At 43.6% G+C, this 14,307-nt stretch overlaps 1 protein-coding gene across 2 annotated transcripts in view; it reads right to left on the bottom strand.

Moving 5' to 3' along the window:
• fig4a (FIG4 phosphoinositide 5-phosphatase a) overlaps nt 1-14,307 on the bottom strand; it is an 85,667-nt gene that overhangs the window by 19,465 nt on the left and 51,895 nt on the right. Inside the window, exon 22 of one of the 2 annotated variants that reach the window (XM_039781220.1) lies at nt 9,402-9,476. The exons of the other annotated variant lie outside the window; for it this stretch is intronic. Coding sequence (XP_039637154.1) covers nt 9,417-9,476 — 60 coding nt within the window. The 3' untranslated portion in view covers nt 9,402-9,416. Of the gene's footprint in view, nt 1-9,401; nt 9,477-14,307 lie in introns of those variants that run through there. 2 annotated transcript variants of the gene reach the window in all.

The raw sequence follows: 14,307 nt of genomic DNA, 5'->3' as shown, positions 1-14,307 counted from the left end.
TTTTTACTCTATAGGTTGTTTAAAATTGTCCTGCAAATACTCCTCAGAAAATGTATATCAGTATCAAATTTTAAATCCCAGAGGTGTATTTTACCTGCTTTCTACAAGGACTGCTTGTTATATAATGGCTTGTTATGTAACAGCATGTGCAGGAGTGGCCTTAAAGCAGTCAGCTATGCCATTTGACTGTGATATGATTAACATAATGCTTTCAATTTAACAGTTTATGTATTGATCCAAGCTGCAGGGAGGGGATGAGAGTGTTCCAGGGCAATGTCCAATAAACAGCAGCTGTGAACACACACAAGTGCACGCACACACTTGCTTAAACATTAATACACATATTGCAGTCTATTAATGTTCATGCAGACACATGTACGCTTATAATGAGGAGAATATAATATGAGCATGTGTAATTCCATGGCAAACATAGTAATGATTTGATGTTTAAATATTTCAACAGTTTTGTTTAGTGCTGGCACCCTGGCAATCCATTCTCAGCGACGGTCTCGGAGGCAGTAACATGAGATGCATGAGAGCAGAGGTGTGTGTGCGCCCAACACGTGAGTCTAGACCAAAAAAATTCATGATCAGCTCAGTGCTCAAGGTCCTGAGAAGACATAATTAATCAGGAGGGGAGAGAGATGGAAGGGAAAGCCTTTGCCTCTAAAACATGATTGATGCTTCTGCGTCAAAACAACGCCGTGGCTACATACGAAAGTACTTGGAGACACAGACCCTATGCCGTAGCCTGACTTGCACCTCTCGAAAAATGTACTTACACTTTGCAGCGAATCCCGTCCCTTGGCTGTGGCTTGGTAGCATTGCATTTCCCCTTACACATTTCCTGGTTCTCCATAAACAACATGAAATCAAGGAGAGGGTTAAAGGGGTGATAGAATGATTATATAGGGTATTTTACACTGTTCCTTAAGGTCTCCTAATAGGTATGTAACATTGGTTGGGCTGAAAATTGCCCAAATGCTATTTTATTAGGCCCTTAACTACCCTGTGAATATGGCTCTATTTGGAACAAGAGCTTTTCTTCCAAATATGGTATGCTCATAAATATTTAGAATGAGCTGCGATTGGTTTGAGCAAACTACATAAAAACACATTGGCGACTCGACAGCAGGTCTCACTGCAAAGTTATACATTGTTTGTCGGGCTATTCCGTTATTAAATTCACTTCTGAGATTTTTTTTTAATATATTTTATTTTCAAATTTTTCAAGTTTTATGTAAACAAAGCACAGCGACAGAAAAGAAAAAACAACAAAATAACAAAAAAAACAGAGCTGCCAGATAAATTAAAAGCGTGTCTTGAATGAATGTAATATTGCCATTACCTACATGGCCAGGTGTTACAAAAATACAAGGTGCTATACAGTCAAGAGCACATCTCTACAGAAAAGGATTACATGTCTTTAAGATAGTCAATGAATGGTCCCCAAATGCTCAGAAAGCAGTTTTGTGTTTTAGAGTTGTGGAAGCGTATCCTTTCCATCTGGATAATCTCAGTCATTTCGTTGAGCCATTTTCGAAAGCAAGTGGAGGTGGGGGACTTCCAGTCCAGGAGAATCATTTTCTTTGCAGCAACCATGCCAAGCATTAGTGCTTGTTGTATCTCAGGCAAGTACCTGAGAGCATTCTCCGAGCACCCAAAGAGCGCCAGCAGTGGGTCAGGGACAATGTCCAAGTTATAGACCAGACTAAGCCACTGAAATACATCACACCAAAACTTATGCAGTTGAGGACATAACCAAAAAAGATGTGATAACGAACCCTCTGCACCTTCACATCGGTCACGCAGGGAGAGAGTGATGGATATATTTTATGCAGCTTTAGCTTACAGTAATGCAATCGATGAACGACTTTGTATTGAATCAATTTATATCTAACATTGATAGAGCATGTGTGAATTTTGGTCAAAGCTTCATTCCAGGTATCGTCAGACACCTCAAGCTCCAGCTCATTAGACCAGGCTTCTCTGAGATGGTGAGTGGATGTGGAGGTGGAGAACAAGGACACAAAGCGAGATATTAGGTGCCTGGAGTCAGGAGGAAGCAGCATGAGATCAAGGAGATCAGAATGGGCAACTTGTTGGCATGGTGTCAAAGTTTGGAAATACGCCTTTAACATAGTGCCTGATTTGAAGATATCGAAAGTGATGAAAATTTGGTAAATTCAATTTTGTTGTCAGCTGACCAAATTAAGCAAAATGTTTGTCTACATATACAGTGCCCTCCACAATTATTGGCACCCCTGTTTAAGATGGGGTCATGGACTTCTAAAAATTCTCCTTTTTTTTTTAAACAACATAGAACTCAAATGCAAAAAAAGAGAAAAATCCAACCTTTTATTTAAGTATATTACTTTGGTGGTAAAAAAAAAAAAAAAATCGCATTTAGAAAAAGAAAACTTGAAATCATGTGTCCCACAATTATTGGCACCCCTAACAATTCCACTGAAAAATTTAATATATTTTTTTTTTAAATATATTTTTCTGTAGTTGTTAAAGTTGGTCAGGGTATCTAGGAACTTTTAAATAGTAATTCATGACTTCCTGTTTCCCTGGGGTATGAATATGACGTGACACAGAGTCCTAATTCTCTTACCCATTTGTCAACATGGCAAGACAAGAGAACACACAATTCAAGTAAGGCAGATGTGTGTCGATTCATTAAGTCAGGCAATGGCTACAAGAAAATAGCCACTTCCGCCTTCGTACCCGTCATCTACAGTCAGAGGAATCATTAAGAAGTTTAAAACAACTGGAACAGTGACAAACAAGGCTGGAAGAGGTCCCAAGTTTATCTTGCCACAACGGCACAGTGAGGAGGATGGTAAGAAAGGTTAAAAAAGTCCTAAGCTCACTGTCAAAGAGTGGCATCTTGGGGTCACGAAGTCTCAAAAAAAACATCAGACCCCTCTACATGCCAACAAGCTGTTTTGGAGGCATGCAAGGAAAAAGCCTTTTCTCACTAACACTCCACAAACGTAAACGCCTGGAGTTTGTCTAAGCCCCGCACTGGGACTTCAACTGGGATTGTGTGCTTTGGTCAGATGAGACTAAGATTGAGCTTTTTGGCAACAAACACTCTAAGTGGGTCTGGCGTAAAACAAAAGATGAGTATGCCGAAAAGCACCTTCACCACCGTGAAGTATGGTGGAGGATCTGTGATGCTTTGGGGTTGTTTCTCTTCCAAAGGCCCTGGGAACCTTGTTAGGGTGCATGGCATCATGAATGCTTTGAACTACCAGGACATTTTAAATAAAAACCTGATGGCCTCTGCCAGAAAGCTGAAGATGGGTCGTCACTGGGTCTTTCAGCAGGATAATGATCCTAAACGTGGCAAAATCTACACAAAAATGGTTCAGCAGTCACAAAACTCAGTCCCCTCCATGGCATCTCAGTCCCCAGACCTCAACCCAATCGAAAACCTGTGGGGTGAGCTAAAGGGGAGAGTGCATGAGAGAGGACCCAGGACTCTGGATGATCTAGAAAGATTGTGCAAAGAAGAATCGTCAAAGATCCCTCTCTCTGTGTTCTCCAATCTTGTGAAATGTTATAGAAGGAGATTAAGTGCTGTCTTGTTGGCAAAAGGGGGTTGTACAAAGTATTAACATCAGGGGTGCCAATAATTGTGGGACACATGATCAGCAGTGGGAATATCGCAGTCTGCACACCATATCATAGCACAAGTACCGCTCTGCTACAGCGCAATTTACGGTATAGTGGGCGGAGAAAGATGCTGATTGCCTGATGGGTGTCAGGGTTGATAAATACTACGCAAAATGTGGAAGCATAATTGGGCGCTATTACCGAACTCGCATAAACAGACGCAGCGCAAACTGCGCTAGTGTTAGTAAATTAGGCCCTCTGTCTTAGAAAAAAGTAAGGTGCCAAGAGAAGAGCCCTGTACCGCTGCGGCTTCAATGTTTACCCACAGGGGAGAGCTGTTAGGAGCCCCACCGGGCTGACCCTGCCGCGAGTACATCAAGGCCCTAGCATTAGCCGCCCAGTAGTAATTCCTGAAAACGGGGAGACCAAACCCCCCCTCCTCTGTAGGCTTTTGCAGGTGTGCTTTTGATATGCGATGCGCCTTGTACCCCCAAATAAAAGGAAAGACAATTTCTTAAAAAATGCTGAGGTGAGAAAGATTGGCAGATTCTGAAATAAGTACAAAAACCTAGGCAGAGCCACCATCTTGACTGCATTGATGCGCCCCACCATGGACAGTGGCAGAGTTCTCCATTTCTCTATGTTGCGTTTTAGCTTCAAGATCATAGCATAGTTAAGTTTAAATAATTGCTTAGGGTCACGGGGTATTTTAAGCCCTAGATACGTGAAATGATCTTTCACTAGTGTAAATGGCAGCGTGTCAAGAAAACGTGGGTCTAAACTGTCTGATAGGGGCATGAACTCACTCTTTCCCCAGTTGATTGTATAGCCAGAGAGTTCACCAAATGAGTTAATGAAGTCAAGCAAAGGGGGAACAGATGCCTCTGGGTCCGAGAGATATAATAGAGTATCATCCGCGTAAAGACCCACCCGACTTTCCATCTCACCTATCTTAATGCCCTTGTTCCCAGGATGACTCCTGATCCCCACCGCAAGGGGCTCCAGGGCCACATCAAAGAGCAGGGGCGACAGCGGGTCACCCTGCCTGACTCCGCGGTGCAACCCAAAAGGCCCAGATTTATCACTATTGGCGAGGATGGAGGATTTTGGGCAGAGGTATAGCATCTTGACCCAAGTGATGAAGGAGTCCCCAATTCCAAATCTCCTAAGAGCTTCGAACATAAAAGGCCACTATTTGATCAAATGCCTTGGCCGCGTCGAGGGCCAAGACCGCTGCTCTGGAGTCGCCCGATTGGTTGGCATATATATTATTCAGAAGCCGCCGCACATTACAAAATGAGAATCTACCTGGCATAAACCCTGTTTGGTCAGGATGTATAATTGAAGAGATGTGCCTTCCTAACCGGTTGGCTAGCACCTTCGTGACGGACTTCTGGTCAAAGTTGAGGAGAGCAATGGGCCTGTAACCTCCAGGCTCTGTGTCTTCCTTGCCTTTTTTTTTGACAAAAGGCATATATTCGCTTCATACAGCGACCCCGGAAATATTTTGTTCACAGTGGAGTCTTTGATCATCCTAAGCAAGAGTGGGGCGAGTGTTTTGTGAAATGCCTTATAAAACTCGCAGCCAAACCCGTCTGGGCCAGCTGCTTTACCAGAGGGAAATTATTTAACTGCCTCAACTAACTCATCTTCCGTGAAGTCTGAATCAAGTTCCGACCTAGATGGCTCATCTAATGTTGGCAGGCAGAGGGAGTCAAAAAAATTAGTGAGATCTGTACTAGTTGCTCTAGACTTGCAGTATATAATTCTGAATAAAAATCCTTGAAGCGAGTGTTTATTTCCCTAGGGTTGACCAGCAACTCTCCTGTTTTGGATTTTATTTTGTAAATTGCACGGCCCGCCTGAGCACCCTTCAACTGTCTGGCCAGCAGCCTCTTTGGTTTATCACTTAACTCGAAGTGTTTTTGTTTAATTTTAAGTAGGAGTTTGCCAATGGTTTCACTGAGAATGTGATTATATTCATATTTTAACTTCAAAATCTTGTTGTAATCTTCCTGTGACAGGGAGTCCCTATAGGACTGTTCGAGAGTTGGAAGTGCATTTTCAATTTCGACCAGACGACGCCGCTGTTCTCTTTTTTTTTTTAAGCTTCAAATGAAATTATATGGCCTCTCATGACAACATTGAGGGTTTCCCAGAGCGTCGAGTCTGACACATCACCTGTGTCGTTGGTCTCAAGGAACTCCCCCAAGCGTGTAGCCATGTAGTCCATAAATACTTGTTCGGTCAGCAACCATGGATTAAAGCGCCAGCAATAAGTTTGTTTTGGCAGGGCAAGCTTCAGTTTTAAAGATACTGGGCTGTGATCTGATATCTATTATGATATTTAGTCTGTACGATGTTGGATATTAATTTTGCATCCACTAAAAAATAGTCAATCCTTGTGTACGATTTATGGACATGGGAAAAGTAGGAATAGTCCTTATCTGTTGGATGTTGCAACCTCCATATATCAAACATGTTTCTGGATTTAAACGTACAATATGTAACTTTCTGCCACTAGGGGTCTCTCAACCAAAACAATGGACGGTAAAACTGGACTTTTGATGACGTTGGGAAGTTGCGTGGAATTATGGGAGTTTTAAGTGTTAAACACCTTCGCTGCCAGTTAGAATGCATCAGTTCACGGACGAGTTTACCCGTTCAAGTTTATTCACGTTACGTTTATTCATTCTAATAAAATAGCTGCAGTTTCCCAACATAATTACGTTTTTCCTTGATTAGATTTTTATTTGTAGCTGACCAGTTAGCTCGCTGAGCCAGCAAGCTAACAGTAGCCAGCAGCTAAAACACAAAATATTTCACATATCAGTGTCACCTTTTGGATCGTTTCAACACCGGGGCGGACGGGGTTTGTTGTAACGCTAGCTAGCTACTAAACGAGGCTGAGAGACAGGTGTGGGTGGGGATTGTCGGGGGAATCTCCACGACAGCGAGCCAGGACGTTCGATGCCGGTTGTGCAGCAGCAGAACATCTCCCAGCTGCCCGGAATTATCTCCCCTTCACTTTTCAGTAATCTTAACTTTTCGTTTTGGTGCTTAACTCACCTTTTGTCGGGTTAATTTAGCTAACCGTAAAGACAGCTTAACGCGAAGAGGGGAGAAATTCGGCAGGGAGGAGATTTTCAGCACATACACCGGTAGCGCTGCGGAGATGTAGCTAACTCTATGGATGGCCGCTGTTGTGACTCGGTGCCTGGTCTGATATGTTCCGTTTCCGACGTTTAATTAAACTGCCGTTAGCGTCGTAAGCACCAGGCACTGGAGATAAGTTCTGCCCGGGGTTGCTGTAATAAAAGTAGCTGGCTGATAGCTGACTGGGGGCTAACGATAGCTAGCTAGCTATATGTCCCGGGGCTGTTGTCAGCTGTCATCCCCGACTGAGTCTCTCTGCGCCGGGGGAGTGAGTCAGACAGACCGGGGTGTTCTAGCTGGCTAAATTAGCATTAGATTAATCGTCTATCTATATAGTTAACGTTGCTAGTGAAGTTATTCGTGGGTTGGCCCAGTCCTGTTAACTGTGGTCGAAACAGTCATACTTAAGCGTGTTGAATGATGTTGTAACCTCATAATGTTACCCACAAAGCATTAGCATCAATGTTAGCTACTTGTCGATATTGAACTTTCAAAATAAATAAGGTATCTGTTGTATTACTGTGATAAAAAGTGGGATGTAATTAATCCCAAAATGATGCTTTATGGCCAAAAAAAAGCAGTATTACGGTTACAAGTATTTTTTTTCTGTGACATTGCATGATTTACAATTACTCCTGAACGTATCATATTGGTACCAGTGTTCTGACGGACGTTAGAGTAACTGGAGGGTGAAAGGTTATATGACGCCACTGACGGGCGACTAAAGGAAACGTGCCGTGTCTGAAAATAAAATAACAGATTTCTCTGGGTTTGACATTTGGTGGAAACATTTGGGATAGTGTAAGAACACAACTCATAAAAATATATAACATAGGTATGGTCATTTTTAGACATTTTAAAGCAGAAATGTTACATATTGTACCTTTAAGTAGATTATTCAATGTTTGGACAGACGCTATGGTGATTGGAGCACGGGAGGAAAGTCTGTCAAGATATGGATCAAGGTAGCAATTAAAATCACCACCCATAATTAAATTAGTAGTGCTGAGGTCTGGAACTAGGTCAAATACTTTGCGAAAATAATTTGGGTCGTCTGTATTTGGGCCATATATATATATTCAGAAAGGTGACAGGGAACGAATTAATGCTTCCAGTAATCATAATATACCTGCCATTTGGATCCGTGGTTGCTGAAGTAAGTTGGAATGAAATACTCTTACGAAAGAGAATGGCGACACCCCTAGCTTTGGAAGTAAACGGTGACTGATAAACTTGAGAATCCCAATCAGCTCTCAGTCACCTCTGCTCTGTAGCTTTTATATGGGGTTCTTGGAGAAACACTATGTCTGCTTTAAGTGACCTTAAATGCGCAAAGACCTTACCCCGTTTAACTATATGCCCAAGACCGCGCACATTCCATGAGACCAGTGAAATGGTACTCATGTCTGCCTGATACTCACCGTTAGGCCTCAACATGTAGGCTACACAAAAGGAAAAAGAAAAGCAGTCTAAGACACCCAAAAAGAAATATCAAAAGCAGTTATTCTGGCAGCTCTGGACAACATAAAACAACACGAATAAACCCCACCTCCTTCCCCACAGAAACTTCCCCAAATGAAGCATCTTTTCCCTCCTCATATACTGACTGAGGGCCACCGGGCGCATGGCTTGTAAACACAACTCTAACCAACCGAACATTTCCAACTAAACAAGCCGGGTGCCCCTCTACCGTTCCAAACTGCCAAAGGTAGACATATAAAATTAAAATGTTACCGTCAATGATTGTGAAAATGGTCCTTATGCTCTGTGCAAAAGTCCGTGAACATAACATGACTGTCACAGTCGGGTCAGACTGTGTCTAACCATCTCCAATATCCTGCTGCAAGTTGCCGACGAACATCATCGCCTCCTTGGGAGAGGGGAATATCTTCTGAAGCCCGTTGTGTTGGAGTGGAGCTTAGCCGGGAAACGCAGGCTGTGCTTGATTTTCAGCTCACGCAGGGCTGCCATAGCCTCACAGAATCCCCATCGCTGCTCCATCACCTCGGCAGTATAGTCTGGAAATACGAAGACCTTGTGTGCGCCGTACTTGAGAGACTGTTGCCGAGCGAGCTGTATTATCATCTCTTTCTCCTGATAGTGGTGGATCCGGGCAATGATCGTGCAGGGTCTGGCAGAAGGACTGGAGGCTCCTTCTACTGGCTTGGGCTGTAGAGAGCGATGAGCACGGTCAACAATTACCGGCTTTGGGAAGTGAGTCTCGCCTAACAGTTTAGGAATGAGAGCACTTACAAATTCAGTCCGGTTTCCCTTATCCTCTCCTTCGGGGATCCCCACAAACTTGACATTGTTGCGCCTGAAGCGGCCCTCTAAGTCATTCGTCTTGGCTTGGAGGAAAGCGTTCTCCTTCTGTAATTTGTTGATAGCGGTCTCCACAGACTGCAGACGAGCGTCGTGGTCTGAGACCGTCTCATTTATTTCATCCATTCGGGTCACCAGGCTGTTGTGTGACGACTGGAGAGAGGCGAACTTCTCATCTAGTAGGTCGAACCGGGTGATGATGGTCTTCAGAATCGTATCCTGCATGTTTTTCAAGTCCTCCATAGAAGAGGCGTGCTGCTCGCCGGGGACGTCCTCGCTAGCCATTACCACACTGCTGCTAGCTAGCCTCGGCCTCAGCGGCTTGTCTTTCTTTTCTTTGGCTTTGGAGTTAGTGGTAGTCGACATTTCTTGGTCTTAAATGATCATGCGGGGATATAGAAACAAAACTGGGATGTTATTTTCGAGCAGACTTTGTTGAAGAGGGCAAATTTAAACAGATATAAACTGAATGGAGAGGAGCTCTCGCAGAGACGTCTTACTCCATACGCGGCACACTAGCGCCAAAAGCGCAAAGTCACCGTTTTTTGGGCTAATGGACTACCAAACGCCGCTGCTTTACAGTTCTGAATTTCGTCACGCCACTTATACAACATCTACCTAAAGGTCTTATAAAGCTAACAACGGTGTCCGATTTCAAGTTAATGAATATTTGTGAAGATTAGGGGTTTCGTTAGCTGCGACTGTCCCTTCAATCCTAGCTATGTGTAGCTACAAATCACGGATAGTTAGCTTCATTTTTGGCGTAATTCGAGTATATTTAGGGCCCGAGCGCCGACGGGCGAAGGCCCTATTGAAACTGAAGGAATTATTCTTTCTTTCTTTCTTTCTTTCTTTCTTTCTTTCTTTCTATTATTCTTTTTCCCGTCAAATGAATTGGCTTTTTGAGGGCCTTAACATATTCAAAAACTCACCAAATTTGGCGGTCGCATCAAGTCTGGTGAAAATGTACGTATTTTAAGGGTTTCGGGAATAGCCGCACGAAAATGGCTCGCTAGCGCCCCCTAAAAAGTTAAGAAATTTGAGCCCCTGCAGTGCGTTTAACGTAGACTCACGAAACTTGGTACACATATGTAACATGTCAAGACGTACAAAAAACTTCATTAGAGCCATACCCTAAACCCAACAGGAAGTCCGCCATTTTGATTTCAAAGTTCGAAATTGTTTCCACATGTCGTACTTTAACGAACTCCTCCTACAGATTTCATCCGATGGACTTCAAACTTGGTCTGTACCATCCCAACACCTTAACGATGAAAAGTTATTAAAAGAAAAACTTTTCGTCAGACGGTGTGGGTGTGGGCGTGGCGTGGCGGCCATTTTGAGTGTTTAGCGATGAACAAAGAAGTTGTTGTAACTTGAGTGTATGTTGTCGTATCTGCCCGAAATTTCTCACAATGGACAAGGGTCCAGGCCTGAGGACACCTACAGGCCAAAATTGACTTTTGGTCATAGCGCCCCCCCCCTGGCAACAGGAAATCTGCCTTATATGACAAACATCATCCGATTTGCATGAAACTCAGAATGTGTGGTCTACGTGTGATACTGAGCCGCCCCCTATAACATGGTCACGCCCATTTACTCAGGCCACGCCCCCTTTCATAACATTTGAACCGTTTAAGGTAGAGTCTTGTGTGAGGTGTCATTGAACTCAGCAGAGAGTTCCTTCTTTATTGGTGATGGTTTGGCCCGCCCCCTATGGATAAGCCACGCCCCCTTTCATAACATTTGAACCGTTTAAGGTATACCCTTGTGTGAGGTATCATTGAAATCAGCAGAGACTTCCTTCTTGATTGGTGAGGGTTTGGCCCGCCCCCTATGTTGAAGCCACGCCCCCTTTTATTACTAATGGCCCGATTGATGTAGAGTCTTGTGTGAGGTATCATTGAACTCAGCAGAGACTTCCTTCTACATTGGTGATGGTTTGGCCCGCCCCCTTATACTTAAGCCACGCCCCCTTTCATAACTGGTGACCCGTTTAAGGTAGAGTCTTATAGGGGGGCGCTGTCGAGTACTGCATGGAGTAGACGCTTTTTCGAGTGGCTCCGCTACCCTCGCTCAAATTACATTTAAAATCCACACTTGCACGGACAATATCTCACCATGAGCAGCTCTGCTAAAAATACTACAAAAGAATATCAGGCTTACCAGAAAAGGCAGAGAAAGGCAACCCGACGCAGTTCATGGCGGAGTTCCTGCCGCAGCTTCTTGGGATAAACAACTTCCCCAGCGGACTCAAAGTGGATCGGGCACATCGTATAGGAGTGCAACCCTCATCTGCACGTCCGCGCACTATGATCGCCAAAATCCACCATTTCCCGGAAAAAGAGAAAATCTTGAAACTTGCCCGGCTACAAACTCCACTGTCGTTCAATGGAACCCGCATTAGCATCTATCCTGATTTCTCCCCTGAAATAATGGAGCAACGCCGTGCCTTTGACGGAGTCAAGAAAAGCTCAGAGATGCTGGGATTAAACATGGTCTCATCTTCCCTGCGTGCCTGATCTTCACGTTTGGATCGGAACAGAAAACATTCCAGGACCCGGCAGACGGGCCGGCGATATAGACAGGGTCGTATTTATTACGCTGCCAGCACCTCGCCAGTGCACCTGAGCCCGACCACCTCACAGGTGCCAGCCGTTCGAGAGGAACCTGTGGCTTACCGGCTTTTTGTTAAGAAGTCTGTGCTGCTCAAATTAATCTTAAGAGCAATTGTTATGGATACGAGGGTAGATGGGACTGTTCAATAGGACCTTTGATAAGGTATGCTATTTTTATTAGCCTATCCAGTCAGTATGTTTTGGCATGTAGTGCCCAGCTGTCACTCAATGTTCATGAGGGAATTTTCACTCCACTTCGTTTGGGGAAGTGGGAAATTGGGAGGGGAGGGTTTCCTGTTGAGTGTTGTTTTTTTTTTATTGTTGTCTAGTCTGTTTGTATTTACCTAGCCTACTTTTGCTCTTCCCATTCTGCACCGTCGCCAGTGTAACTGTTCATATATTAAAACAGCTTTGCTTAGCTATCCTTAATTATGGCCACTAGAGGTTCTCATCTCTCACCACAACGTGACACCCTATCATTAATTAGCTGGAATGTCAGAGGTTTAAGGTCCAATCTGAAAAGAGGCAAGGTCTTCTCTCATTTAAGGTCTTTATCTGGGGATATTATTTTTATGCAAGAAACGCACATAAAGCATGGGGAGCAATGGAGGTTAAAATGTAGTTGGATATCAGAGATATATCAGTCCACCTTTTCATCCAAGGCCAGAGGTGTAGCCATATTAATTCGTCGAAACATCCCATTTGAACATGTCTCAACCATCTCTGACCCAAATGGACGTTATCTCATTGTAACAGGCCATATATTATCACGACATGTTACTTTCTTAAACTTGTATGCACCAAACTTTGAACACCCTGGTTTCTTTAGGAGAGTTTTTAATCTAATCCCAGACCTTTCCACTACCCACTTAAATCGCTGGTGGAGATTACAACACCATTTTGGATTGCTTCACTGATAGACTCTCTCCCCGCCCTGTTTCCCCCTCTAGATCCTCCGTCGCATTAAATAATCTAATTGGAAACATGAACCTCGTGGATATCTGGAGACTACAACACCCAACTGACAGAGATTATTCTTTTTTTTCTTATACAAGAATTGACTATTTCCTCACAGACGCTAGACTGACTCTGGACATAACCTTTACTAAATACCATAACATCATAATTTCTGATCACAGTCCTGTCGAACTAAAAATCGCCTTTGGCAATGCGAAGCCCACATTCACTTGGCGATTCAATCCACTACTCTTAAATGACGCACAATTTCTCCAAAACACATCAAGCTTAAAAAGGTACAAAATGTAACATTTCTGCTTTAAAATGTCTAAAAATGACCATACCTATGTTATATATTTTTATGAGTTGTGTTCTTACACTATCCCAAATGTTTCCACCAAATGTCAAACCCAGAGAAATCTGTTATTTTATTTTCAAACACAGCACGTTTCCTTTAGTCGCCAGTCAGTGGCGTCATATAACCTTTCACCCTCCAGTTACTCTTACTTCCGTCAGAACACTGGCACCAAGATGATACGTTCAGGAGTAATTGTAAATCATGCAATGTCACAGAAAAAAAATACTTGTAACCGTAATACTGCTTTTTTTTTGGCCATAAAGCATCATTTTGTGATTAATTACATCCCACTTTTTATCACAGTAATACAACAGATACCTTATTTATTTTGAAAGTTCAATATCGACAAATAGCTAACATTGATGCTAATGCTTTGTGGGTAACATTATGAGGTTACAACATCATTCAACACGCTTTAGTATGACTGTTTCGACCACAGTTAACAGGACTGGGCTAACCCACGAATAACTTCACTAGCAACGTTAACTGTATAGATAGACGATTAATCTAATGCTAATTTAGCCAGCTAGAACACCCGGGTCTGTCTGCCTCACTCCCCGGCGCAGAGAGACTCAGTCGGGGATGACAGCTGACAACAGCCCGGGCATATAGCTAGCTAGCTATCGTTAGCCCCCAGTCAGCTATCAGCCAGCTACTTTTATTACAGCAACCCCGGCCAGAACTTATCTCCAGTGCCTGGTGCTTACGACGCTAACGGCAGTTTAATTAAACGTCGGAAACGGACCATATCAGACTAGGCACCGAGTCACAACAGCAGCCATCCATAGAGTTAGCTACATCTCCCCGGCGCGTACCGGTGTATGTGCTGAAAATCTCCTCCCTGCCGAATTTCTCCCCCTCGTGGCGGCTGTCTTTACGGTTAGCTAAATTAACCTGACAAAAGGTGAGTTAAGCACCAAAACGAAAAGTTAAGATTACTGAAAAGTGAAGGGGAGATAATTCGGGCAGCTGGGAGATGTTCTGCTGCTGCACAACAGGCATCGAACGTCCTGGCTTCGTCGCGGAGATTCCCCGACAATCCCCACCCACACCTGTCTCTCAGCCTCGTTTAGTAGCTAGCTAGGCGTTACAACAAACCCCGTCCGCCCGGTGTTGAAACGATCCAAAAGGTGACACTGATATGTGAAATATTTTGTGTTTTAGCTGCTGGCTACTGTTAGCTTGCTGGCTCACGAGCTAACTGGTCAGCTACAAATAAAAATCTAATCAAGAAAAACGTAATTATGTTGGGGAAACTGCAGCTATTTTATT

Source organism: Perca fluviatilis, chromosome 18, assembly GCF_010015445.1.
Source record: "Perca fluviatilis chromosome 18, GENO_Pfluv_1.0, whole genome shotgun sequence".
Lineage (NCBI taxonomy): Eukaryota > Metazoa > Chordata > Actinopteri > Perciformes > Percidae > Perca > Perca fluviatilis.
Note: the sequence above shows the minus strand (reverse complement) of the source record. Positions and strands in the feature narration are given on the sequence as shown.